The 27,506-nt window shown below is 46.9% G+C and overlaps 1 protein-coding gene across 3 annotated transcripts in view; it reads left to right on the forward strand.

The window, feature by feature from the left end:
- Positions 1-27,069, forward strand: part of LOC143014266 (myocardin-related transcription factor A-like) — a 30,932-nt gene extending 3,863 nt beyond the window's left edge. For 2 of the 3 annotated variants that reach the window (XM_076168078.1, XM_076168077.1), the window contains 18 exons: positions 6,878-6,943; positions 12,742-12,797; positions 13,188-13,263; positions 13,355-13,516; positions 16,623-16,789; positions 17,311-17,427; positions 17,526-17,585; positions 17,664-17,851; positions 18,367-18,559; positions 19,489-19,765; positions 19,966-20,120; positions 20,926-22,011; positions 22,203-22,394; positions 22,486-22,599; positions 23,634-23,777; positions 23,867-23,956; positions 24,205-24,253; positions 24,341-27,069. In XM_076168078.1, the coding sequence (XP_076024193.1) occupies positions 6,878-6,943; positions 12,742-12,797; positions 13,188-13,263; positions 13,355-13,516; positions 16,623-16,789; positions 17,311-17,427; positions 17,526-17,585; positions 17,664-17,851; positions 18,367-18,559; positions 19,489-19,765; positions 19,966-20,120; positions 20,926-22,011; positions 22,203-22,394; positions 22,486-22,599; positions 23,634-23,777; positions 23,867-23,956; positions 24,205-24,253; positions 24,341-24,891 (3,743 nt within the window). In that variant the 3' untranslated portion in view covers positions 24,892-27,069. The remainder of the gene's footprint in view (positions 1-6,877; positions 6,944-12,741; positions 12,798-13,187; positions 13,264-13,354; positions 13,517-16,622; positions 16,790-17,310; positions 17,428-17,525; positions 17,586-17,663; positions 17,852-18,366; positions 18,560-19,488; positions 19,766-19,965; positions 20,121-20,925; positions 22,012-22,202; positions 22,395-22,485; positions 22,600-23,633; positions 23,778-23,866; positions 23,957-24,204; positions 24,254-24,340) is intronic. The other variant, XM_076168079.1, reaches the window with a different exon arrangement.
- Positions 27,070-27,506: the final 437 nt, after the last annotated feature.

The following is a 27,506-nucleotide window of genomic DNA, read 5'->3' on the forward strand; positions in this document are numbered from 1 at the left end:
AGTAAGGTTGTCCTGAAGGTCACCATGTGGAAGGAAACATTTGAATGAATTTGTTTAATGAGCTGGACGGTGTGATGCTGTTTTGCCTTGAGACAGGAAGTCACAGAGCGTCTCTCCCTCTGCCCTCTGGATCAGTCGCTCCACTCTTCCCTCTGCCCTCTGGATCAGTCTCACCCTAACCCACAGTGTGTCTGTGTCAGCACAGTTTACATCGCTGACTTATGAGCTCCCTTGTTTGCATGACATCATTCTAAACAGCAAACGCTTGGTGTTCCACGTGCACATGCACTCAGACGCTGGCTCCTTTAGACACACACACACACACACACACACACACACACACACACACACACACACCGGTCTCTCTTTGTATGTTTGATAGTAGAGAGAACACATACTTGTTATTGTGCTGCATGTGTTTGAAGTCACACCACATGATGGCGCCATTTCTATTTTCTCCTCCTGTGTCTATCTTATGTGAAGACTTTTAAAAAATGTAAGACAGACTTTTTGGGGGGAAATGGTGGAAGAAGGGTCGACGTATTAAAGGAAGCAAAGGGTTTTCCTCCCTCTGGACTCTCAGCTGCTCTTCCCGCCTGATTGGCTGTGAGCAGGCTGCCCTTCGTCACCATGAAGACAGAGCTGACAGGAGGCCTCACACAGAGCGGTCAGCCGGCGTCGGGCCTCCAGTCGCTCACACACGTTGTTCCTAACCAGGCTTCTGGTTCCAGGATTCTGGCTTGGCTTGTTTGGACGACAGTGAGGGATTCAAACTTTAAGACAAACTGAAAGAAGCCAGTGTGTTTACTCTCAAATCCCCTTAAGAGTGCAGAGACTCGTGGATAAACCTGGAGGAAGAGTCAGAGTCCCTCTTCTTCTAAACAGGTGCCCACCCCGCCCTGTGGCCAATGCTAGCATTACAGGCAACATCTCTTTGCTAGATAAACGCTGAAATCCACGTTGTCATGGCGAAGAGAATCACATCTGCCTGCTGGTTCACGTTTCCTTACCTTTCCAGTCCTGATAATGAACACAGAAAGCTTTCTATATTTATACAAATGAGCTGTTATGCTGAGTTGTTTATGTAAATGTGTGTGTGTGTGTGTGTGTGTGTGTGTGTGTGTGTGTGTGTGTGTGCGCCCGTGTGTAAAGGAAGCCTGTGTGTGAGAAACCCTAACCCCGCTGTGCTCAGATGAAGAGGTTCTGGATATAGCAAAGTGGCCAGCTGGTTGTGCTATTTAAACCAGGGGGAGAGAGAGTGGAGGGTGAAGGAGGGGTGAAGGGAAATGGGGGAAACTGTGAGGTAAGCAGAGGAGAGAGAGAGAGAGAGAGAGAGAGAGAGAGAGAGAGAGAGGCTACAGGAATAGACACTGACATTAAAATTTCACAAATTAAAAACTTAAAGTTTGACACAACTCTCATGACGCACACAGTGTGATTGTGCGTTTCTTTTCACCTTGCCAGTGTGCGTGCCGTATTGTAACACAACGTGGAGGACGGTGAGGATGCACGGTGTGGCTCTACACACTCTTCTCTTGATGGACGTCTAATGCCTCCGAAAGATTTAGTGTTTTAATATTTAGCAAGAAGGCAGAGATGAAAGGAAAAGGGCAAAAGAAGTTGTTTTGTTTTCTTCCACATATCAGTTTGACACACAGATCAATAGTTAATAACCGCATTTTCATTTGGGCCGGAGTTATTCCTCAGCTGATAGACTCACTGACTTGCTTCTGCAGCATTCAGTGGAGCCTGAACCTTTATGGTCTCATGACCAAACTCAGGCCTCAGCTTCCTCCCATCTAGCCTTCATTCAAGGTTAACTCTTAGTCTTTACATGTTTAAGGTACCTGACACTATTTTACACATAAGAGGGAGAGAGAGACATAGAGAGAGAGAGAGAGAGAGAGAGAGAGAGACAGAGAGAGAGAGAGAGAGAGAGACATAGAGAGAGAGAGAGAGAGAGAAAGACTGAGAGAGAGAGAGGGAGAGAGAGAGAGAGAGACATAGAGAGAGAGAGAGAGAGAGAGAGAGAGAGAGAAAGACTGAGAGAGAGAGAGAGAGAGAGACAGACACTCGGAGCCCTGAGCGACTCCCTATTTGCGTTTTCTGTTTGATATGAACACACACTCTGTTTGAGGGTATGTACACACACACACTCCCAGAGACTCCAGGCCCACACACACAAACTGAGGCATACATCTAGATACAATTTCACTTTTACCGTAAGACAAACGATGCAGAGGCATTAATGATGCACCGAGTCAAACCAATACACACACACACACACACACACACACACACACACACACACACACACACACACACACACAGTAAGGCAGGATTATTGCTGCCAGCATTTTAGTCGGGGCCTCATCTGGAGCAAGAGGGGATCAGAGCTTTGATTCCTCTTTGCTCTTTCTTGACTGAGTGTTGAATGTGCTCTGCCTGGGGACGCGGCATCTTTAACACACACACACACACACACATCCAAGCACTTTGCCCTCAGGACACCTCACCATGCATATCAAACATGTTAAACATGTGCACACACTAATAAAGCAACATTTATGTGAGTCAGCTCCTCTAAGCATCCTCTCATGCTTCATGTGTGTAAACAGAGTCACTGATACACAAACAGCTGCTTCTGAGGTCTTTGTCTCTTAAACACTGACATTGCTACATCAATTTCTTTCATCAACATAATACGGGACTCGTCAAGGGCCGTTGGTTCGTCCTAATGCAAACTGACAGGAAGTGGCACTGAGGTTTCCCCCTTTGTAACTTCTAATGCCTGTCACATTATCTGAGGTCACTCCGGTCAGAGCTCTGATAATAGAGATGAATGAAACTGTCAGTGGACGACAGCAGAAGCAGAGGAGGAGACAGCCAGAGAGACAGGCGGTCCTGGACAGACAGACAGCTGGTCCAGAGGAGACATTGGTCTGAACCGGTGCTGTAGATCTCCTTCCTGTGTCTCCTTCATGAGGTTGCATCAAGCTAGCATCATTTCCTCCCTAAACCCTGTGGAGAAGCAGAGCAGCTTCATCATTTTGCAGTTGGTGGGATGGGGCGTCTCTGTCCTCTGAATGGATGGAAAGAGGAAGTAGGAAGGACACAGGCTATACAGAGAGGTTGTGTGTGTTCTGCTGTTTGTGTGTGTTGGGATCTGAGTGGAGAGAGGTTTTTACACACGAGCATCGATCTTTGGTCAGAAGTGTTAGGTGAGAGGAACTGCTTAGGTTAAGTGTCTCTGTTTAGAATAAGCTGTATATACGTGTGTGTGTGTGTGTGTGTGTGTGTTTGTGTTTGTGTGTGTGAGCCTGTGCGTGTGCTGGTGCGTCTGTGCGCCTGTCTGTGTCTGTCAACGGTTGAATGACCGAGTACAGCAACAGCTGTGACAAACTGCTTGATCACGGATTCACCGACACTTGACACACACGTGAACACACACACACACACCCACATATACACACGTTGGACTCAGTCAGTCCTCTAGCTGCAGTAGATACAGTAGAACTTCTGCAGTAGCTGTCAGAGTCCTAATAGTAGAGAGGACTCGGCTGTCGATTCTAGTTTGGATGAAGAAGAGAAACCTCCTTCTTCATTTTAGACTTGTTCTATATTATCCAGCATTTACTGACTGACACTGCTTTGTCTTGTGGATTTACAGATTTTGGACTTTTTCTTTGCTTTGATTTGAATCTTCAGCTCCTTAAATCCAAACATCCGGACTAACCCGTAGCTAAGAGCGTGTGCCTCGTTCCCGTGGTAACCTATTTCTTAATTTGATCCGACTCGCCATGCTGGAAAGCCTGTCTTGTGTCGGCATTGATCCCGCCCCTTTCAGGCCTCAGCCAATCAGCGGCAGCATGGATAAGAGAGCCATACGGTTTGAGGTAGAGCGCCAAGCCTGTCAGAGTCTCAGACAAGGTGGGATACATGTTGTGTGTCATGGCTTAAGGATACATGTTGTGTGTCATGGCTGAAGGTGGGATACATGTTGTGTGTCATGGCTGAAGGATACATGTTGTGTGTCATGGCTGAAGGTGGGATACATGTTGTGTGTCATGGCTGAAGGATACATGTTGTGTGTCATGGCTGAAGGATACATGTTGTGTGTCATGGCTGAAGGATACATGTTGTGTGTCATGGCTGAAGGATACATGTTGTGTGTCATGGCTGAAGGATACATGTTGTGTGTCATGGCTGAAGGTGGGATACATGTTGTGTGTCATGGCTTTAGGATACATGTTGTGTGTCATGGCTGAAGGATACATGTTGTGTGTCATGGCTGAAGGTGGGATACATGTTGTGTGTCATTGGCTGAAGGATACATGTTGTGTGTCACGGCTGAAATGCATGAAGTGTGTTGCTTTGATGGTTTCATTTTGTCAACAGGGTTTTATGCTTAGGCACCGTAACCAAGGAGCTCTTTCTATCATTTCTTCTGTCTTTCATTTAGTAAACATTAGACGCTATGAAGAGAAAGGATTCCCCCGGTTTGCTTGTTTTGGCTGGATTCCGTTTGTAATTGAATGTTACACACAGAGCCTGACAGCATATTAAAGCCACACTGATGGATTCTCCAGGTCTAATTACTGCTGAAAAGAACATGCAAGCACTTTCTGATTGATCATCTGCGGTTAGGAATGAATACACTTTCCTAGCATTATCTTTGTCATCATCTCAGCTCTGTTCAGGAGATTAATAGTTTTGGGATAAAAATGCAGTTATTGTTGTGAGGCCACTGCTCCCCATGTTACAGGCTGGATGGACAGGCAGTGTGTAGGCAGTTTGTGTGTGTGTGTGTGTGTGCAGGACTCACCCAAAGTGTCACCGAGGTTTATTTTCTGGGTTGAGGTGCTAAGTGGATCAAATGCTCTACATGTGGCCGGGCTACAGCTGGACCCCGGCCAGGAAGTGCTAATGAACCCAGGAACCTTTTGCAGTCCAGGCGCAGGCCAAAGTAACTGGGCAGAAGGTAGTTTGGACCGGAGTCTAAAGTGCAGTCAGGCAGGGGAGGGACATGGAGAAGGCCACTCCTAAAAATAAGATTTCAAGGTTTTCTGTCATGGAAATCTTCAATTGCGTCAATTTCACTCTGTCCTTAGTCCTTCTTCCTTCCTCCTTCCGTACAGCTCAGGTTATAGCGCGTTGGCTAATAGTACATTTGGGATTTAGTAAAGCTTTCGAGAAATTTGTATTTAGCAGTTGTAAAAAGATGTGAAGTTGTGACGCTTTAGAGTTTTGTCGTTAATCACATGCTGAGGTCAGACAGTCTGACACCCAGGCCCGCACACATACATAGATACAGCCCAGTAACCATCCAGAGCACCCAAGCTACCACCTTGAACACCATAGCCATCACACTAGCAACAGTCCCAAACACCATTGCAACCATCTAGTCCCAATCACCACAGCAACCGCGCAAAACATCATATCCTCCTAAGACCCCGTGTCCTCATATGTGGACATACAGAATGCCCATTATTTTCTTAGTAATGGCAGCTGAACTTGACACACATTGAGGTAGCTAGACTGCCTGCTGCCATTTCACTCAGCCACTTGGCCTTGTTGCTCCGTAAAACAGCCCCACTATGAGGGAGAATCATTTCAATCCTCCTAAACAAATACCTGCTGAAGATTAGGGTTCGTTTACATGATTTTCATCTACTTTTCCGATGTCAGGCAGTGGACTAGTCACTAACTTCTAGCAGCAGATGGGAACATTCTCCTTGAAGCACCGCTCTGTAAAACCATGACGATGCGGTGGCGTTTGAGCAACGAGTGCACATTCCCGGACTAGATTCCGTCTCAGCACATTGCATCACTCGCCTGTCACCTCGGCATCTCAGCACAAATCACCCGGCTCCAAAAGAAGTGTTTTGAATGTGTGTGTGTGTGTGTGTGAGTATGGGCATGTTGCATGAACGTGTATGCCAGGGCAATCGTCACAAGAATCAGGGGATCGTGGTTTTTAAAAATGAATTAAAAATGAATGTCCTGACTTGGTACTTCTGTAGCCTCAGCAGGGTTTACTTGTTTAGTCTCTACCTTGGTTGACCTGTGACCCCTTGATGTACCGACCCTATTACAGTAATGTAAACTTCAAATGGGAGTGGCTTTGGTTGAGCCAGTGTGACTCCACCAGGTCTCTCTGCATCAGGGTGGGATGTGAAACGCACTCGCCTCCAGCCACTATAAGCAGGAAACATCTGTCACCATGGATACTAATGTAGGCTTGGTTCACGCAGCTCTCGTGTCCTCCTATAACTCTTCATGTTCCTCTTTCCTGATAGCTTCGGCTCAGAGCAGTTGTGATAGTGTTTCTCAGTGGTTGAGGCTGATTTGGACGCAGATCTATCGAGAACTCTGGGCGGCGTTTGTGCCTGAACTCTTCTAAAGAGAATTCTAAAACCCTGTCAACATAAAGCAGTTTCTCCCCTTCCCTATCTCTTTGTTCATCTTTGTTTTGATATTGATCTGTGGCGTGATGTGACTCAGTGACGTGTGTGCTGCTGTTTCTTCAAACAGGTTCAAACAGGAAGTAGCCTCTGTTCCTGTGTGCACATGTTCATGTATGTGTGTTTCCCTTCACTTTACTGCGCGTTAAAGAGGACCGGTTTGATGGTATAGACCTAATCCACCGTTACTGGTAGCTCTTCTTTTCCACCCATGGGTCAGATGGCACCAGTTGCAACCAACTCATGAGAGATGCTGTTACATTTGACTTCCTGTAGCCGGGGGAAGTGAAGGAGGGATGGATTTGCCGGTTTGCTGACACTCTTCGTTCATCATTCTTTCTCTCTCTCTCTCTCTCTCTCTATCTCTCTCTTCCTTTCTTCCTCTCTTGGTGTCTGGGTGATGTCCTCTGCAGTTCTCCAACTGAAGCTACAACAGAGAAGGACCAGAGAGGAGCTGGTCAACCAGGGGATCATGCCAGGTAAGCTTGATCGGGACTTACATGAAGTAAACCACATGTTCTATAGTTTCTGTAGTGTGATAGTGTCATAGTACAGATCCCTACACCGACGTTGATTCGTCAGTCTAACTCTGATGTTTACAGGACATAAGATAATTATTGTCTTAATTAGGTCAGAATCAGTTTTAAGCTGAATGTAAAGTTTATTACCACATTTAAAGTTTAGTTTTAGTTTTAGTTAAAGTTCATAAACATATTAAACTCTACCTGCTCTCATTGAACTCGTGTTTCTGGAGCTGGTTGAGGTTTATTTGCCGCTGAGGCTCTGCAGGGTTTATGTCAGTGTACCACAGGCAGCCAATGCAATGATTTGGCTTGTGGTCGCGTTCATCATGTTTCCTGAGAGACGCCAGTTCCGGTACTTAAACTAACGTGAACTTAACTCATGAGTCAACTCTCTGTATTAACATCTGCTAACCGCCTTTAGTCAGACTTTGTGATTTCCTTCTTTAATACAAAAAGAGTTGAGATGCCTTCATTTAGCCTTAAGTGAGCTGAGCCTTCAGTGAGCTGAGCCTTAAGTGAGCTGAGCCTTCAGTGAGCTGAGCCTTCAGTGAACTGAGCCTTCAGTAAACTGCTCCAAACTGCATATTTGCTACTTTTAACGTTTGTTGAGCTGAAATAAACTGAAATAAAGTTACAACCTTCAGCCAGAGAACTTATACCTACAGCTTTAAGCGATCAGCTGTTGTGAGTGAACTATGGGTTGCTCTCTCCAAACCTCTGACTGCATTATAGCACATTTTTAGGGTTCTCAAACTATGAATCACAACGCCCCGTCTGTCCCTGAGAGCCCATTTACACCCTGCATTAAAACGCTGCATGTATCCACATCCATTATGGATACAAACACACATGTTAACCCAAGGTGTTAAAGCATGCAGAGAGCATTTCAGTGCGCAATCCGATCTCCTAAACATCACAGGGATCAGATCTCAGTCACGCGGGGCCGACCGGTGCAGCTGGGACACATTAAGGAGCCCACAGGTTCCCCACACACACACACACACACACACACACACACACACACACACACACACACACACACACACACACACACGCACACACACACACACGCACACACACACAACCACACACACACACACACACACACACACACACACACACACACACACACCGCCTTGTCACGCCGGCTGCTTTCCTTCTCATTAATAAAGTTATTTTGAATCAGGAGTTTCATGAGGCTTGCTGTAAATAGGTGTATGCACATGTAGAAGCTAGAGCCACAGGATGAATGGATGAAGCCGATCCATCCATGGAGCGTGTTGTGCTCTGGTCAGGTTCATGTAGATCTCATGTCTCACGTCGTCTCACTCAGCATCTTTGCAGAACTGAGTCTTATTGTCGTCTCTGTCTTATCTACACGTATTTGCTGTGAGTCTGCGTTTGCTATCTGTTCGTTATTTGCCTGAACAGTATTTGCAAAGTACACATTCATACACACACACACACACACACACACACACACACACTTCCCCTTCTCTATATAGCAGCAGCAATAGAAGAAGTGCTTGTTATCTATGGACAGATTGAGCCTCATTCAGAGCTCATCCGGTTAGAGAGCTAATTTAAAATGGAAACATGCAACTAAAATGTTTTGTGTTGTTGTTTGTAAACAAAGAGGGGACAGAGGGTGCTGTGGAGAATCACCCTCCTCTTCCTCACATTACTGTCATATCCTCAGTGATCTTCATACTGGTCTGTATGATGTCAGGCTTGTTGCTTGTGGCTCTGGCTGCCTCCTTTGTGCTTCATATATGGTAAACAGTATGTAAATGACGTGTTGTTGGTCTTTGACAGACAGGGGCTGGAACAAGGTCACACGTGCAGCCTTATGTGCTGTTGTTTGCTCGATTCAACCAGCTCTGCCTCGTGCCTGCAGGGCCAGAATGTGTAAGAAGCAGGCTCTATTTGTGTGTGTGTGTGTGTGTGTGTGTGTGTGTGTGTGTGTGTGTGTGTGTGTGTGTGTTAAATATATATTGTTCATGTACATAAACATGTTGTGTGCTTAAAGCAGATAGTATGGCAGTGATGCATCCCAGCCCTGCATTCCATGTCCATGTGTCATGATCAGTAAATCAGCACCAAGCAGAGACTCTTAACATGTCACTAAGGGAGCAGAGCAGAGACTCTTAACATGTCACTAAGGGAGCAGAGCAGAGACTCTTAACATGTCACTATGGGAGCAGAGCAGAGACTCTTAACATGCCACTAAGGGAGCAGAGCAGAGACTCTTAACATGTCACTAGGGGAGCAGAACAGAGACTCTGACATGTCACTAAGGGGGCTAACCCTTCAACCCTTAAAGCCAGAGGACTGTCCAGTTTGACAAACATGATTTTGGATCGCCAACACACTGCCAGCTGTCTATACTTGCCCAGGATGTTGAGTGGTTCCATTCCTTCCTTACTCCTCTTCTACTCGTCATAGTCTTCCACTTATTGACACCCCTTAAGTTTCCCTTAAGTCTCCTCCCTTTTACTTCTACGTCTTCATTTCCCATTTTGCTTTCATCTCTGCTGTTTCCTCTCTTTTGTATCGTCATATTTTTATTCTCATGTCTTCCAAGTGCGTCTCATTATGCCACAACGATTTCATCTCTCTCATAAAGGATTTGATAAGAGGACAGGGAAGGCCCTTAGCTCTGCCTCTGGGCCCGTACACTCACAAACAGATACTCTTCCCTCTCTTCATAATGATGGAGGCGCCGTCTCTCTGCACCTTCTTTCCTCAGTCTCTCGCCCTCTGCCTCTGCTACATCTCTTCATCACACACTGTCTTCTCCGCTCCCTGTTGTGTTGTCTTCTCCTCTCCCCTGTTTGATGAAACCTTCTAGACCTTCTATCACTGGAGTATTGTTCCTTTGCAGGTCTTGTCATTGATTGGCTTAATGCACAGGTGTGTGACACTCTGATGGTTCATGGTTTCGTCAAAGTTTAAGCTACATATATAGTAGTTTTATAATCTGGACTCAGCCGGAACTACTGGAGAGAAAGAGAAAGGAGAGAGTAAACATATGACACATGTCAGCAGCAGGAACTCAGTCCAGTCAGGTGAGGCTGTTGCTGGTTCAGCAGAGCAACAGCTCCTGGGATAAAAACTCTTTCTGCTGATGATGCGTCTTAGTGATTTCCTGTCGTCAGGGGAGCAGCTGGTGAAGCACACTCACACACACAGAGATGCAGCATGTGATGATGCTCTCAATGTTGCTGCCACAGAAGCTCCCCAGTATCTGTCAGTCTGCTTCTGTATCACTGACCCTCCAGAGGGATCCTCCATCCTGTGTGTGTGTTTGTGTGTGTGTGCGTGTGTGTGTCAGTGCCCGACCTGACTGCATCGGCATTTCATTTTGTTTAGAAGTCCAGTATCTATTTGCAGATGCAGTGGCTGAGGTCCGAATGTTAAACTAACCGCAATAGCTACAGTATATAAACAATTCTATCAAGGTGATGACATCACAGCGTTTCTTCTGATAATCATTACTGAGACAGTTATGGATACGATTCCAATCAGCACCCGTTTGATCAGTGTGTTCCTAATATACCTATGTTTGCCTGGAAGGCTGTTTGTGTAGCTGCAGAGTTGGTTGCTAGAGGCCCGGTTCATTTGAGACAGAGCTAAAATAAGACCACAGTGTGATATCCTACCTCACTTTTTATTTATACACTCGCTCACAGGCTTTTTGTCAAGAAAAACCCTCACACACACACACACACACACACACACACACACACACACACACACACACACACACACACACACACACACATATGCATTTATATTTACATGCAGAAATAAAGTTGAGCTTCCATGACTGAGGCAAACTAATCACTGCATGTTTGAGATCCGTTATAATTTATAGTTTCAGTGTGAAGAGAAGGTTTACGGCACTTGTTGCAGCTCATTTCTGCCTCAGCATTCACACACACACACACACACACATAAAGGAGAAGGGTGACATTTTACAGTGTCACATTTTATGATCAGTCAAAGTTACAAGGAAATGCTGTCTTTTATGTGTTTTCTTTTTCAGCTTACAGTTTACTGCATATGTTCACGACCCGTATCTGATATGTGCCACATGGGACCAGGAAGCTTGCTTGGGTATCTCACAGTGAATGTAGCAGTAGTTACCCTATACAACCACCCACTACTACAGCAGGGTTTAGATCATGTTTGATTGTGTGTTGTGCGTTATGTCCTTTGCTTTTGGAGGCACCTGAAATGGAACAGAGAACAAACTGTAGATTCTGTTCCATCTGTTTGTACTGACAATGTCCCGGCTGCAGAATCAATGAACATACAGTATATATAAGTTTATAGAAGGCATTATAATTGGCTGGCCTGCAGGAGAAATGATATTTAGAAGATAGTCACACAAACACAAAGAGACAATTAGACAGCCATCACTTCAGCACTGACAAAGTCAAGACGCACACAAAGGTAAACAAAGCTTGAGCTCACAGCTAAATGCAAAGCAAAGAGCCACCATCAAAACAAATGATGCTGCTTGATGTCCTCACATTCTAAACTCTGGTGATGTCGCTCCGCTTCAGCAGCGTTGCGAGAGGTCCTGATGCAGCCATTCATGCAGATAATGGCTTTTTCTCTCTGACCTCATCCAGCTACTCCCTCTCTTTCCTCCTTCCCTGCCCTTTGGTCTGTTTGCTCCATCCTTTCCTCCCATCTTACTCTCCCCATCCCTCTCTTCGCTCCCTCCCTTCTAACCCTCCTTCTCCCCATTATTAGTTCCTCCATCACCTTGCTCATTTATCCCCGCCGCGTCCCACCGCCCAGTCCCCGTCTCTCTGACTGACAGGCGGCTTCATCCCCCCTGGAGGGTGTGTTGATGGGTGAATGAGTGTGTAGCAGCAGTGTGACAGTGCTCAGTGACGTGCACTGAGGCTTGATCAGGTACCAGTAGTCTCGCTCCGGGGAAGCTGAGCGAATCCCTACATGTGTGTGTGACCCACTGAGTGTGTAGAGTGTTTAACCTCGATCTGTGTGTGTGTGTGTGTGTGTGTGTGTGTGTGTTAATGGAGCCAACAAAAGTGGTTGGGTTCAAACTGCATGTGATAACATCTGTGACTTACATCCTGTAGATCAAACCAATGTTTTCTTCCTTCCAGTGAGTTTGAGTCAGATTATTCTATATCATTAAGATTTCCTTGTGTTTACTGTCAGAATGTTTCCAAAGCAGAAGCAGAATGCCTCTTATTGATATCAGTGACGACCCGGGAGCTTGCAGGTTTCCAGCCCCACTCATCTCTGGGTCTTTGCATAATTACAGGCCTAGAGGAAGTCCTGGTGAATACACTTCCCTTCCTGTACAAAGACGCCATTGGCTTGCAACCCCTTTGGAATTTATTCCAATAGAATTCCATCTTGACCCGATGTGATTGGGTTATTGGGAGCTCTGCCCGGACGGTTCACTCTTGGCTCATAATCATAGGAGTCTGTGCAGTGTGAGCAGGCCTTCACCACACTGAGATGGCATTCAGAGTGTTACAAAGGAAGAATCAAAGGATTCATCCTAACTATTAATAAACCTTTCATTCATTCATTCACACACAAAACTGAACCAAGAGTCAAGGAGCCCTTCAGAGCTCATTTGCTCTCCATGTTTCTTTAGTGATCATGAGATGACACACTGCTTTGACAATGCTCTCTCTCTCTCTCTCTCTCTCTCTCTCCCTCTCTCCCTCCTCCCTCTGCTTTCACTCTGTCTTTTCTCCTAGCATTGAAAAGTTCAGCTGCCTTCCATGAACAGAGACGGAGTTTGGAGCGAGCACGGGTGAGTATGCCACCAAACAGCATGAGGCTGGCCTCTAGCTGTGTCCAGCAAAGCCAAGACAAGATGCAGTAACAACACGAAAACAATCCAGAGCCAGCACATCCACAGCTCTTATGATCACATTATAAACTGTCTGCCAAACAATAGATGAAGTAGCACAGGTGCTGATGGAGGGGCTGATGGCTGTGACTGTAGGAGAATGGGACAGGGTGAGGTTAGATTAAGTACGACTAAGACGAGTGCCTTGGCAGCACAACAAACATGTGGTAGAACTCAATGGAGGGAAGTGGAGAAGAGGAGAGAGATGGGAGGAGGAGATCTGAGCAAGGTGGCAAACATTAAGTAACATGGTGGTGTCTTATCTCTCTCTCTCTCTCTCTCTCTCTCTAGACAGAGGACTATCTCAAGAGGAAGATGAAGAGTCGCCCTCAGAGATCAGACCTCATCAGGATGCACATCCTGGAGGGTGAGTAACATCTAATCCCTCCTGGCTCAGCCTCAGCCCCGTCTGACTGCTGCTGCCACGGTCCCAACCTTTGGTTCCCGTGTGATTCTAGAGACGTCAGCCGAGCCGTCACTGCAGGCCAAGCAGCTGCAGCTGAAGCGGGCGCGACTGGCCGATGATCTGAACGATAAGATCTCCCACCGGCCCGGGCCCATGGAGCTGATCCACAAAAACATTCTGCCTGTTCACTCCAGCATCAAACAGGCCATTATAGGTGAGTGCTACCATGACATCAGCAGGGAAACAGACAGTTAGAGTGTTTGATAGGGCCCAGCCTCAACCAAGCATCAACCCAGCATCAACCATCAAGGAGTCAGTGTCCTGTCTCAAACACCAAACATCAAACACACACTCACTTAGTTTACTGATTCTTCTTTGGTCAAATTAATTATGAATTTGATCCTTCTATACTTGAAAATGTAGTTTGGATATCGAGTGAAATTCATCCTCTTGGCCCTGAATCCTAATGATGTCAAAGCAAACAGAGCCCTATTATAATATATGATCAATCCTATACTATAGTATACTGATACATTATGATCTGTTTATCAAATACTGTCTCATTTTAAGGAGCACCTGTAGATCAAGCAGCCTCAGCAGGTTTGTTCCATCATGGCTTCCTGCTTTTCTCTTTATTTGAGGTCCAAGCTTTAGAACTGTGACTCCTTCAATCTTCAAACAGGTTATGAGCACTTGATGGTTGCTCAGTGAAGTCACAGCAGAGAGGCAGTGGCACCACCGTAGCCATTTCATCAAAGTTGGCTTCAGCCTCTATTTAATTTCTGACACATCTGCTGTTTACTCTCTCCACACGTCAGCTGTTAAACTTGGTGACCTACATTACAGGCAGGTCTATTCATAGGTTTCCAACAAACAGTTTGCGCACAGATTCATTTTAATTTTGCGTCCTTCTAGATCTGCATGAATTAAATTACGACGCATGAAAATATACAGAAGATACAAATTTACCTTGAAATGCTTTGAACTTCAGTTTGGAGCTTATTAATAGAAGCTGAGGCTCTTAGTGACCATGAGACGTTTAAGAGCCAGAACAAGCAGCAAACACCAGAATCATCACAGACTGGAGAATGAGCCATTACACACACCTTTGATGTCTCCACCTACTGCATTCAATATTTACACTAGGTGTCCCTCTGTGTGTGTGTGTGTGTGTGTGTATGTGTGTGTGTGTGTATGAGTCATCGGACAAGGCTGCGTATGAATTTCTAAGTGTGATGTATCAACACACCCACACTGTGTGGCTCCTGACAGGATTCTGCCTCCTCCGGCTTTCAGGAACATATTGATGTTCTGTCTCAGATGCCTGAACTGTTCATCATCACACACACACACACACACGGACACATTGAAACTCCTGAAACACGCTCAACACACTCAGGCACATGCTTTGGGAATCCTCCTCAGGATCAATAAAGTGTCTTTATCGTCGATGATGACATCAAGCGTTGCTATCTGTCTGTGTTTAAATATATAAACAGGTGAAGCTAGGTGTGTGTATGTTTACGGCCTCTCTCCTCTGACAGGAAGTTAACTTAATGTCTCTCTGTCGTCATGGATTCCACTGATTTTTGTGAATGCAGTTGATTGGTTTTTAGGGAGCACTATTTTGCAGCATCCTGAAGTGGCTGGATTGTGTGTACAGTGTGTGTATGTATGTGTGTGTGTGTAGCATGTTTCCCTTTTATACACTTGAGTTGTGACTCAACAATAAGCCAAAGAAAGGAGCGGTGACATTCACCAAAACACATTCGTTGACACAACACACACTGCTCATATATTGTCGCTGTCAATCATCTACATTTGTTTTGATTTATTTATTTATGTCCGACATTAGATGATGAGATCAGAGACCCTGAGTCCAGCCCGCTTGATTGATGTGTGAGGGAATGAGAGCAGAGATCCAATAAGGCGCAGCGCCGGTGGATTATTTGTCTTTGTCACCGCCACACAATAAAGACAATTGTATTAGCGTCACGTATCGTAGCTGCACCGGTGTTACATGGAGTGGTCATGCAGAGGAATACACACCCATGCGCCCTGCACACACACACACACATCCAGCACAGACGCAGCGACATCACATTACACCCCATTATTGGATGGGAGGGTATTTAATCAGCCCCATGTTGTCTCTTCATCATCGCCTGCTGATGCTAAATGAATGGCCAGGATCGCTCTCTGCTGTATAACTACACCAGCTAATAATAGATCAGTGTGTAGGTAACTTATTTCCCACAATTCCCATAAAGACACAGAGGTCCACATAATAATGAATATGTAGAAACCGAAAGGGGAAACTTATCATAACACAATGTAATGATAATGCACTCTTGATGTCCTTATGAATGTAAATAGGGATTATGTTAGTCTTAGTAGATATAGATATAGATTCTCTAACACTGCGGCTAATGCATTATTACTGCTACATGCTTCTTCTTTCATACATGCTCTTTTATTAAACATCATAATTGAGAGATGGAATTATAATTGGACGCTCAGAGTGCCTTCTAGCATTGTCTCCTGTTGTCTCCTACATGTGTCACAACAGGACTTTGGCAGAAGCGTTGTGCTCACAGACAGGGGGGGGGAGCATCTCATGTAGGCGCCTCTTTAGCGTTTGTCACATTACCAGCAGGGATTAATGCACGGGTTGACAGTTGTGGAGCAGACAGCGGTGATAAAGCTTTGCTGTGTGTGCAAACTACTGCAGTAATCCCAGCAGTCAGTCAGACACACACACACACACACACAGAGAGAGGCAGGGATGTGTTTTGCTACTACAGAGGAGATGGTGAGAATGCTGGCTGGTGGGATTCACAGGGTGTCGCTTCACAGTCGGGAGGAACCGAGGGAGGAATCCGGTGTCTTAGCCGCCGTAAAAAGCTCACAGTGAGGTTTAATTGGAGTTTGCAAATGAATCCAGCGAGATCAGAAGAAAGACACGGAAGAGAGAAGAAAAGAGAAATATATAAACAGAGTAGGTGATGAGGACAGAATGTGTAAGATAAAGTGTAAAGACCTGAACCAGACTGGGAGCATCAAGCGACACACACACAGTGTACAGGCAAGGAGGGAGGAAGCTGCACCTGTTTCCTATGTCAGTGTGTGTGTGTGTGTGTGTGTGTGTGTGTGTGTGTTTGCATAGGTAAGAAGGAGGAGGACAAGCTCACTCTGTTCTTCATACATCTCCCTCTCTCACATGGCAACAACACCAGTGTTAGTGCTGTAATGCTCCTCTCTCTCTCTCTCTCTCTCTCTCTCTCTCTCTCTCTCTCTCTCTCTCTCTCTCTCCCTCTCAGACACACAGTTCCCAAAGGCCTCGGGCGATAACTCTTCCTTTGATGAGGACAGTAACGACAGTCTGTCCCCGGAGCAGCCAGTGGAGCAGGAGTCTCCTCTTGGTCTGGTCCCTCTGCCGTCCCCCACAGACACACTGGCTGGGAGCGTCACCCCATCACCAGCACAGGTACAAACACACAACACACACAGGGAGTGGGGACAGTTTGACAAACTGCTGCTCACATCAAGTGTCTGTTTGCAGTTTCCTGGCTCTTAAGGAACCCATTAGCACTTAGCTGATTAAACCGTGGAGCCAAGGGTGTGTTTGTGCGCACGGAGCACTTTTACTTATGCGCCTAACTGCAAATCACACTTTACATGCATATTAAGGCTCAAATCTGAGTGAGATACACAGAAGTAAATACTGCCTTGTAACTCAAGGCACAAGGAGCCACAATTTGTTCTAAGTTCCTGAACATTCCACAACAAGTCTCCTGAAATGGAGCCGGGATAAAAAGTAAATAAAGTACAGCAAGTCTAAAACATGATGTAGTTAAAGTAATCCGTCACTTCCTACTTGCAGTTCATACAAAAGTCATAAAGCTGTCATGGCAACATCATTTGGTCCCTTCAGTTGCAGAGTGGCACTCTACCAGAGTTGTAACACTCTAGTGATCAACCTCACCATATAGTTTCATCTCTCCTCAGGTTCCTCCTCCTGCTCTTCCTCTCCCACCGGTCTCTGGATCCCCCTCTTCATTGAATCTGACCAATGGGACTGCAGCACTGTCTGCCATCAGACCTGGACCCGTCACACAGGCCAAGGTAAGGCACTTATCTCCCTGTTCTCTTGCTGTCTCTTGTATATCTTTGTTTCAGAGTGTTGAGTACACACTGACCAGCAGCACCTCTCCTCCCTCCAGCTCCAGTCTAAACCTCACTGTGCCCAGAGACCAAAGAAAACCAAAGACAACAAGCCTAAGGTGTGTTCACTCACTCCCACTTCTATTTTATATCCCAATATAAACGTGTAAACTGATTCCATGGTTGCTACCTTTCAGATAAAGAAGTTAAAGTATCATCAATACATCCCTCCTGACCAGAAAGGAGACAAAGAGCCTCCTCCTCAGCTGGATTCATCCTACGCTAAGATCCTCCAGCAGCAGCAGCTCTTCCTGCAGCTGCAGATCCTCAGTCAGCAGCAGCAGCAGCACTACAACTACCACACCATCCTGCCTGCACCGCCCAAGTCAGTCCCTCTATGACGCGGCAACTTGTCAGACATACATTAAACCCAGGGTAGCAGGTGGAACTAATGAAGGTGCCATTAATGCTGTGGCGTCTTAATTCAGTGCCGGCTGCTTCACATTAGGATTCAGCCAGGAACTCTTTAAATGAAGCTTTCTCTCTTCAAACACATTAAGCCCAGACCTCCTTTTTCAAATCCAAATGATAGTATCCAGCATCTAAAGCAGTCACAGAATGACTCCTTGCTATTCTTCTGTCTGAGCAGTTCAGTGTTCACTTGGTTGTCCAGGTAGGAGCTGGTCAGGCGGTGTTGTGTTTTGGTTTCCTTGTGATGGATTTCCTTTTAGCTCCTTTGAGACACACTCACTGACTAAAACCACAAAAGTCTGAGCTCACTTTCCTTTGAAACCTTTTGATATTTTGATCCTGCAAAGGTATTCCGAGAGATACCCCCAGTAATATGAGGTAACCGCAACGTCGTCTCATGTTGCTTCTATTTGTCTTTCTCTCCCAAAGACCACACATGGATCAGCAGCTGGGCTCTTCCTCCTCCAGCAGCACCGCCACCGTGTCCTCACCTAAGCCGGCTGCTGCTGCTGCTGCCCTCTCAGCTGCCCCCTCTAATCGGGACAACCAGAGCTGTCAAAGCGCCGCATCTGCAGGCGGGACCAAACTGCTGTCTCTACCCACAAACCTGGAAGAAATGAAGGTTAGACGCACAACAACAACACAATGATTAGTTTAGGATCTAGCCACGTTTCAGCACAACTTCAGGATAAAAACATACACATGGGTGACATCTATAGAGTCCACTACAGTATAGGGCATGTGTGTGAAGCTCATGATCTCAAGGTTCAATCAACATCGTCATAGAAATAACAAACATGCAACGAGAGCTCAAAACGTCAACGTTCAGATTCCAATGTAATCATGTCAGCGAGCAGAGAATCACAGTGTGAAAGTGACACTCAAACGTTTCTGATGCAAATATTTGAATAGAAAAGTATTCAGTCAAGAAAAGGTTGGGATGAGTGATTGAGTGGAGGTGTTGTTTGTCACTTAAGGGCGGCAAAATGGCAAATAGTTTTGTTGTTAATGTCTTATAGTAGATATCTCGTATACAGGAAATACAAGTTCATTTCCCTTGAAGTTGATCAGAGGAGACAAGGCATCAGTCGGGTCTGTACCCACAAGAAAATGAGATCAGCCTTGGTCGGCCCCCCTTGGCCCCTCTGATGCGTCTGCTTCATGTGATATGAGCTGCGTCGGTGCTGCTGTCACACTGAACCTCCCACAAACTATTCAGTCTTTAAAATGCAATCAGCCCAGCGCAGAGCCGCGTCTCTTCCCACTGTCTGCAGCTGTCGGCTCGGTGGAGAAACAGTGAGCGGGAGGTGACTTATGTAAAAGATTCTAACAAAGGTGTGACGTTGAAAGATTGCCTTTGAGTTCCCGGCCGACAGAGCGAGGCAGTGATAGATCGCTCTTGTCTTGTTTTGTTTTCTTTCTTCTTCTTTCCTTTGATCCTTTCTGATGTTGCTCTCTATATTTGTCCTCCCTTTATTCTCACCTATTTGTCTCCACGTTCTTTTGTCATTCAATCTCAATCTGGCGTTCTGCTCCTTCCTCCTCTGTCAGGTGGCAGAGCTGAAGTCGGAGCTGAAGCAGAGGGGCTTGCCGGTGTCTGGCACCAAAAACGACCTCATTGAAAGGTTGAGGAACTATTGGGAGCTGAATGGAGGAGGTGCCACTACCGGCGCTCCTACAGCGGGGGGCGCCACAGGGCCAGGGGCCGAAGGAGCAGGGAAACTCTCCAAAACTGCTGCAATCGCCACCACAACCCCCACCAACATCAACAACAACAACAGCTCATCACAGCCACAGCAGCAGTTTGGATGCCACCGACCCCACTCAGGTTAGTGCAGATCTCACCTACAACCATTTACCAACACACTCATCTTACATCTGTGTCGGCTGGCGTCAGACTCCTCCCACTTGTACGTCAATCATATCTTTGCTGATAAAATGTAAAAAAGAAACTGTATTTAAACTTTATCTATTGTTTTGGATCTTCTATCTAACATCACATTCCATCTTTCTTAAACATCTCTGAAGCTGATGTGGGCAGCAGTGCCGCCGCTCCACAGCAGCTCATGACCTTCAACGGCCCTGCCTCCTCCCCGCCCGTCTCCCCCGCCCCCTCTGACCGCTCGCCAGCTGCCATGAGCCCAGAGGAGACCAGCAGTAACGCCGACACTTTTGGAGAATCGGTGGGTTTCATCGGGCGTGACGTGTTGAGTTAACCTTAGATAACCTTAGATAACCTTAGATTACTCCCCCTCAATGTGTTTACAGCCGCCTCTCTGCTCTTCATGGCGCTCATGAGCCACCAGGTGATGTCACAGAGGAGTTCAGAAAGCTTCCCTGGCTTTAATTAACCCATACGGGGTGAACCAGGTTGAGAATGGGGCTGGTTATTGAGCTGCTGCATGTGGAACACAGAGGTGTTACAGTGTGCAAGCAGAATAGGTCCAATACATAAATGGATCAATCAGCTGAATCATCTCAGATGTCATTTTGATTGATCCCTAACATATGTGAGCCGAACACACTGATGATTTATTTTTGCATGACTTGTGTGTGTTTTTATGAATGACTTACCTGTAATGGAAAATAGGAGACGCCATGGTAACGGCTCCCTCAAGGCCAAACACTAAAAGACGGCAGCAACAGTTTGCCCTTAATGACGCGCTAAATCTGGCACAATGTTTTATGAACGACCCCCTGCGGTCTTTCATAATGTTTAATAAAGTCACAGCCACTGGAATCCAATCCAGATGCAGGCAGGATCCAGATGATGACCCTGAACCTGATGGTCTGATCCTACAGAGTTCAGGTTTTAATGCCAGGCCCTTAGAGCGGTGATGGCATGAAGACATTAAGTGGATCGGGCTTCAGCTCCTCAGACGGCGATGGAGATCAATGAGGTTTCCTTTCTATAGGATTTGTTAATAACGCAAATAATGCCAAACATTTGAACCTGTTAATAATGTCTCTCTCCTTCTCTCTCTGTAGATGAGTTCACCTCTGACCCCGCTCAGCCTTCAGCCATCCTCAGCACCCCACCTCACCGCACACGTTAAAGAGGAGCGCCCCTGCTCTTCCCCCTGTGAGTTCTCTGTAACTTGCTCGGGTCGTGCAGTCACCATGCTGGACAAAGACAAGATGCTGCAGGAGAAGGATAAGCAGATAGAAGAGCTGACCAGGATGCTGGTGCAGAAACAGAGGCTGGTGGAGGTGCTGAGGATGCAGCTGGAGCACGGACAGAGTGGAGGAGGAAGAGCGCAGGGACATGTGACAGAGTCGCTGGTGCTCATAAGAGTAAAGGAGGAACCACCTGATAAAGCCAGCTCCCCTCTCTTATCATCTCCTCATCCTCCACTGCCCTCTCCGTCATCTTCTCTCTCACTGGAGACAGATGTTACCAAGGTCACCATCAAACAGGAAGTCATTGAAGCAGAGGTTGTTGTGCCTCAAACAGCTGTCCTATCATCACAAGCTCAGGGATTCCAGCCGTCTGGCTCCCAAACACAGGAGACACGAGATCACAATCAGCAGCAAATCAATCCAGAGCAGATGAGCATGGAAACAAAGAAGCATGAACATCCGAGTCTGCAGCAGACTGCTCTACACTTAGCCCAGCAACAAGCCATCCAGAAGCTGCTGCTACAGCAACACAACAACCAGCACCAGACACACACAATCCAGAACCACAACCTCCACCAGAACCTGCAGAAACCCTCTCAGCAGAGAAGGAAGAAGTCCCACAAACAGCAGTTTAAACAGCAGCAGCAGCAACTGTTGCAACTGCAGCAACAGCAGCAACAGCAGCAGCAGCAGCAGCAACAATCAAAGCAACAGCAACAGCAGATGCATCTGAAGCAACAGATTATCCTGAAGCAGCAGAAGTCCCTGTTACAGCAGCAGGTGAAGCAGGAGCAGCAGCGTGCCAGACAGCTACAGACTAAACAACACATCCACATACAGACCAAGATCCAGCTGAAGCAGCAGCAGCTAATAGAGGCCAAGCAACAACTGCTGATGCAACACAAACTCCAGGCTCAGGCTCAGCAGCAGCAGCAACAGCAGCGCTCACCACAGGTCAGGGATGAGTTACAGCACGTTTGATGTTGAGAAAGGAAATGTCCGGGGGAAATGCAAATGACCTCTCACTCATTTCATACCAGCTAGGAATTCATTTCAGTTACAGGAGCGTCCACTGACGGCTCTACACTCTGACGGCTCTGCACTCTGCTAATGTGAGCTCTTTGCTCTCTGCTGTGTTTCTGCAGGTGCCTCCAGTGTACCAGCAGTCAGGCTCCACCCCCTCCTTCCCTTTGAATCTCCTGAAGACGGACTCAGCCCCGACTCTGGTGACGGACAGCAACGGTAACCACTTCCTGATTGCACTGAGCGCTCACACGACGACGGAGAAGCAGGGACCTGAAGCTCCTCAGACCAGAGGGAGCAACGTCCCACTGCAAGTCAGTTTACTTCAAACACACAGCCAGAGTCATATTCTTTACCTATATTACATCAGTCACTGCATTGTTTCATTTGTTCACGTTCCCCCAGCGACTGCAGTCTGCTCCGGCCAAGCTCCAGGCTCATCTTCCTCCTCCTCCTCCTCAGCAGCCTCACACTGAGCCTCAATCCAACCAGGGAGAATATCTCAAACTAAACAGCAAGGTGAGTTTAAAATAGAGGTGTGATTTGCAGCCAGATTGTAAACGCCATGGGAATACTTTAAATAGTGGCTACGGTATGGAGTGAGCTCTATTTCAGCACGGAGGCTTATCCTGTTATAAACTATAAGAAGCTGCCAAATGAAGTCTGTCTCCTCCTCTCAGTGCAAAAGGTCACAAGCTGAGCAAGAGGGGTGAGCGGTGTGTGTGTGGTTAGGAGAGGGAGACCTGGCGAATCGTAGCACAGCATGTTGTATGTCGTCCTGTATCTCATCAAGCGTGTGTCACACTGGGGCCGATCATCAGGACGTCTCTCCCTTCAGTGGAGCGATCAGCAGGTGTCGATGCTGCAGTCCCATCTCTCCGAAGCCGTAAAAGCCTTCAGAATCCACACACGGACACGTCCTAAGCCTGTCTTTCATGCATTTCATGGATCCCCCATTATCCACTTTTACTCTCCAACCAGAACTCCGTCCCCACCGGCCCCGCAGAGCCGGAGCAACACACACTCTGTTAATGTCCCATTAAGCCACAGAGCAAAGTGAGAGTCAGAGCCAACGGCCCCTGTGAGTCCAATCGCTGAGGAAATTAATGATGTGTGCAGTTTGAGGCAGTGACAGCCGTCCTTGATAAGAGTGTGTGTGTGTGTGTGTGTGACACTGGCCTGATGCTGGTTATTATTCCTCTGCTAATTACTCTGATGACATCCTGCGTTACTATGATTGATGCTGCTAACAGAAGAGACGCATCTCAGCTAATTGAGAGGTAGAGATACAGTATACCTCATCCAGGGCAGACAGGTGGGACACAGCAGCTGGAACAATGTCAAGATTCCTCCTTTGAATAGAGCCCAGGGTGCTGATTACACACACACACACACACACACACACACACACACACACACTGCTGTCTGTAGCTGTTAGAGCACAGACTTCTGTTAGAGCACGGAAGATAGAAGTAAAGTGAAGCGGACGACAGCGATGTTACCGTGACTACATAACACAAGTCCTTACCTCACTCGTGTTTGTCCATTTGAAGGCACGGAAGGCGGCGCTTCAGCTACCTGTGGACCAATCGGAGCAGGGAGTCGCTCCGTGTTTGTCAGCCCCGCCCAGTCTGCAGCTGCTCCTCCAGGACCAGGAGGTGAGGGAGGCCGCGTCTCCTCCTCTTCCTCCTGCTGCTGTGAGCGCCACGCCCACCAAACACAGCCTGACACACAGGAGCCTCTGAAGCCGACCTTTGTAATGTCTGGTTGTTCTCCTCTCCTCTAGCAGGCGTACCCCAGTCTGGACCAGGACGTCTTGTTTAGTCCTCTGTCTCCAGCCTCCATCAAGACGGCCGCCTCCTCACCTGAGAACAAGGTACGCTCTGCTGCACACCTCAGGGAATCTGATCAATCAGGGGAGCTCCTCCTGTGTCTCAGGGTTCTGTAATCATAATAGAAGCATTTAACTGGGTCACTGACTTCTTAGTTCTCTTTAGGCCGGTGTATTGTTAGCACAAGATGAGGTTTGTGTCTGAATCCTCAGACTTTCTCATGTGAAGTCTACCTGTAGCCCAGATCCAAACTCCTGTGTGTGTGTGTGTGTGTGTGTGTGTCTCTACCCAGCATCCAGAGCATGAAGAGGATTTCATTGACATCATTTTCCAGACTGGCGGTGAGTTTGCATCACAGTCTCAGTTATTCCAGGTTTGGTTGAACGAGCCCTGGGTTTGAACCCCTGCTTTCCCCTGTTTCTCCTCAGAGATCTCCACCTTCAAGCCCACACCTGACCCCTCCCTGGACTGTTTCACTGCCAGCTCCCATCCCCCCTCCCCCTTGCAGCTGCCGCTCTCCCCCCCTCCCCCGCCCAGATGTGACACCCCTCAGGTGGCCGGTCAGGGGGGCGAGGCCCAGGCCGCCGACGTCGCCTCAGACCAGAAGCTCCTCAGCAGGACAGCGGGTGGACGCCTGGAGGACTTCCTGGAGAGCACGACCGGGAAGCCCCTCCTGGGCCTGGAGCCCGGGGGTCTCCTGACCTTGATCGACGACCTTCACAGCCAAATGCTGAGCACCCCCAGCATCCTGGACCGCCCCCTGTCTCCCATGGATACCTTTGACTTGGCGTCCGAGCCCCCCGCAGGCCTGGGGTTAGGGGAGCAGGGCCTGGACAGCATGGACTGGTTGGACTTCACCATGGGAGGGGAGAGAGGTGAGGACACATCCACACTGGGCTCTCACACACCCCACAGTGTGTTCTCCACAGACTTCCTGGACAGCTCAGACCTGCAGATACACTGGGAGTCCTGCTTGTAGCCACCGGGGGTTCTCACTCTGCTGCAGTGAACCTTCACGCACTTTGACCTTTGCTACAGTCACTCTCAGTGCTCAGGCACTTTGAACTGAGCCATCATTTACTCACACACATGCAAACCCCCGCCTTCCCTTCATCACAGACAGCAGTTTGTGTGGATAAACTCTTCCTCACTGCCTTTAATAGAAAATAGAACCACGTCTCATTCTCACCATCTTCCTCTGTATATGAAGGATGAGAGGCTCCTCCCCCTTTACTGTATGACGCTGCCGGTCTTATGAACGTGTGCAGCTGTGGTTTGGGTTTTACTTTTGGGGCGCTTGCATACATTAAAGAGGAAGGTCATCCTCATCTTCATCCTCTAAACACACTTTCCCTCCTCCCAAACACCGATGACCGCCCCCATCTTTTGCTTTTTGTTTGCTGAGGTTTGGAACGCTCCCCACTTCACTGTCACTCGTCTGAATCGGGACCTGTTTCCTATTAATGGAGGTAAGGAATAGTGGAAAGTGTCTTCCCTAGGTTGGCTCCTTCACAGTAACCAGGACAGAGTGTGTGTGAGAGGAGGCAGCCTCACATTCCAGGCTCATTAAATCCAAAACTGGCAGCATGAATTTAAAACCTGCAGGCCTGAAGAGGGGAAAGTTTGATTTGACATTTGGGTGAACTGATCCTTAATTAGAGTTCTGTTTTTATTTCTCAAGATTTATATATATCCACTGATCACCTGGAGGGAGGTATGGATAGGTTGTTTCACCGTGCCAAACAAGCTCAAGCACTTATGTACACGCGTGTGTAACAACATGCAACACATCATCAAGTCAGAGGGCAGGAAGTGTTGGATAGAGATTTATCATTGGAGTTAGGATCACACTGAGTGAAAACACATTTCAGGTACTGTCTTCCTCAGTAGAAAATAAGGAAAACAGAATCTCTTACTACTAAAATCCACTAAAAACCCAAATACCGCCTGTGTGCTGAGGTTTGGAGCAGAATGAGAAGCTGAAGCGTGTGGTGATGAGATCACCTAACATGACGCCTGAAGGTCCAATGGAGTCGCTACAATGCTGGAGGGAAACTCTACAGGTTTGCATGTTGTGAATATTTCAGACTGAAATGTAGGTTAGACACACACATGTCACACACACATGTCACACACACATCTCGTGTTTATCCACTATCTTAATTTTGTAAGATAACGCTACATCACAGTTTCTACATTATGGAGGTCACGATCACATTTTGTATGGATCTCTTGTGTGAATGTAAACATACAGGAGTGACATCACAGAGTGACATCACAGGCTTGGTTTGTTCTTGATGTTTCCACATGCAGAGGCACTGAAGTCGCCGCGCGGTTTGATGTTGAAAACCATCAAGTTTTCATTTTGTTTGCACTTACATGAATCTAAACACACGCATGCACGCACACACACACGCACACACGTACACACTGCTGCCACTCTTGAGTTGAGTGGCAGCTGGTGTCATCAGGCAGTGATGCTGTTGTCATGAGCTTTATCATTGTGTTGTTGCAGTTACTTGTGTCATGAGACTTGTGTCTTGTACTGTATCAGTACCTCTGCCAAAGGGAAAGAGAAGATTTGATTTCAGTCTCCTCTGAGATGGGACATTTTACACACTGAAGACATTTCTACACACACCTGGGGTCGTACAGCTATGCTACACTTTTTGTATTCTGAGCCCAAAAGACTTTGTTTTTTTACAGTAAAAACACACACGCACACACACCAGACACACACACACACGCACACACACACCCCAGAGTCCTTCTCTCTCTGGATGGTTCTGCTGTAAAGGGCTCACTTTGACTTTGTGAACATTTGAACAACTTTGTGTGGCGACGACTCAGAACTGAAGCCGCTCAAGATTTGCGGCAAAATCATCTGCAAGTTCAAGCAGCCAAGTCCAAAGACCTTAAAGTGCAGCAGTTTGTTTCTATTCTGAGACTCAATCACACTTATGAAAGCTTTAAATCAATGTATATGTTCTCTTTCTTGTGTTTCTGCTGTATTCTTGCTGTACATGTTGAACTGACTCATGTGAATGTGAGTGTGAAGCTTTGATGGCTGTGCACAGAGTAGTGGAGTCTGTTTGAGCTTTGTCCATACGCTGAATGTAAAGAGTTCTTTTCTATAAAAACACAAAAAAAAGAAGGGGCGGGGTTTATTAAAAAGGACAAATGTGCCTCCTGTGTGATGTCTTCATTACTTCACCACACACACTACACACACACCACACACACATACTACACACAGCCAAATCCTCATCTAGAAGGATTTGTAGATTGTTGCATCATAGCAAAGACCTGACATGACCTGAGATCGATCCATCTGATCTTTGCTCATGAACACAACACACAACTTCTCCTTCACACACACACACACACACACACACACACACGTCTGCCCCTGGGTGGAGACCACGGGCTGAACCTAGTATAATTTATGGTGATGGTTTATCCCATCTGGCCTGGGATCGCACAGAAGGAGCTTGAACGCGAGGCCAGGGAACTTAAAACTAGAGAAAGAAACAAATAAACTGTATTTTGATGCTCACACACACACACACACACACACACAAGCAGACCCACGTA

This window comes from Genypterus blacodes, unplaced genomic scaffold, assembly GCF_046128005.1.
Source record: "Genypterus blacodes isolate CSIRO-AG114 ecotype Tasmania unplaced genomic scaffold, CSIRO-AGI_Gbla_v1 ptg000186l_1, whole genome shotgun sequence".
Lineage (NCBI taxonomy): Eukaryota > Metazoa > Chordata > Actinopteri > Ophidiiformes > Ophidiidae > Genypterus > Genypterus blacodes.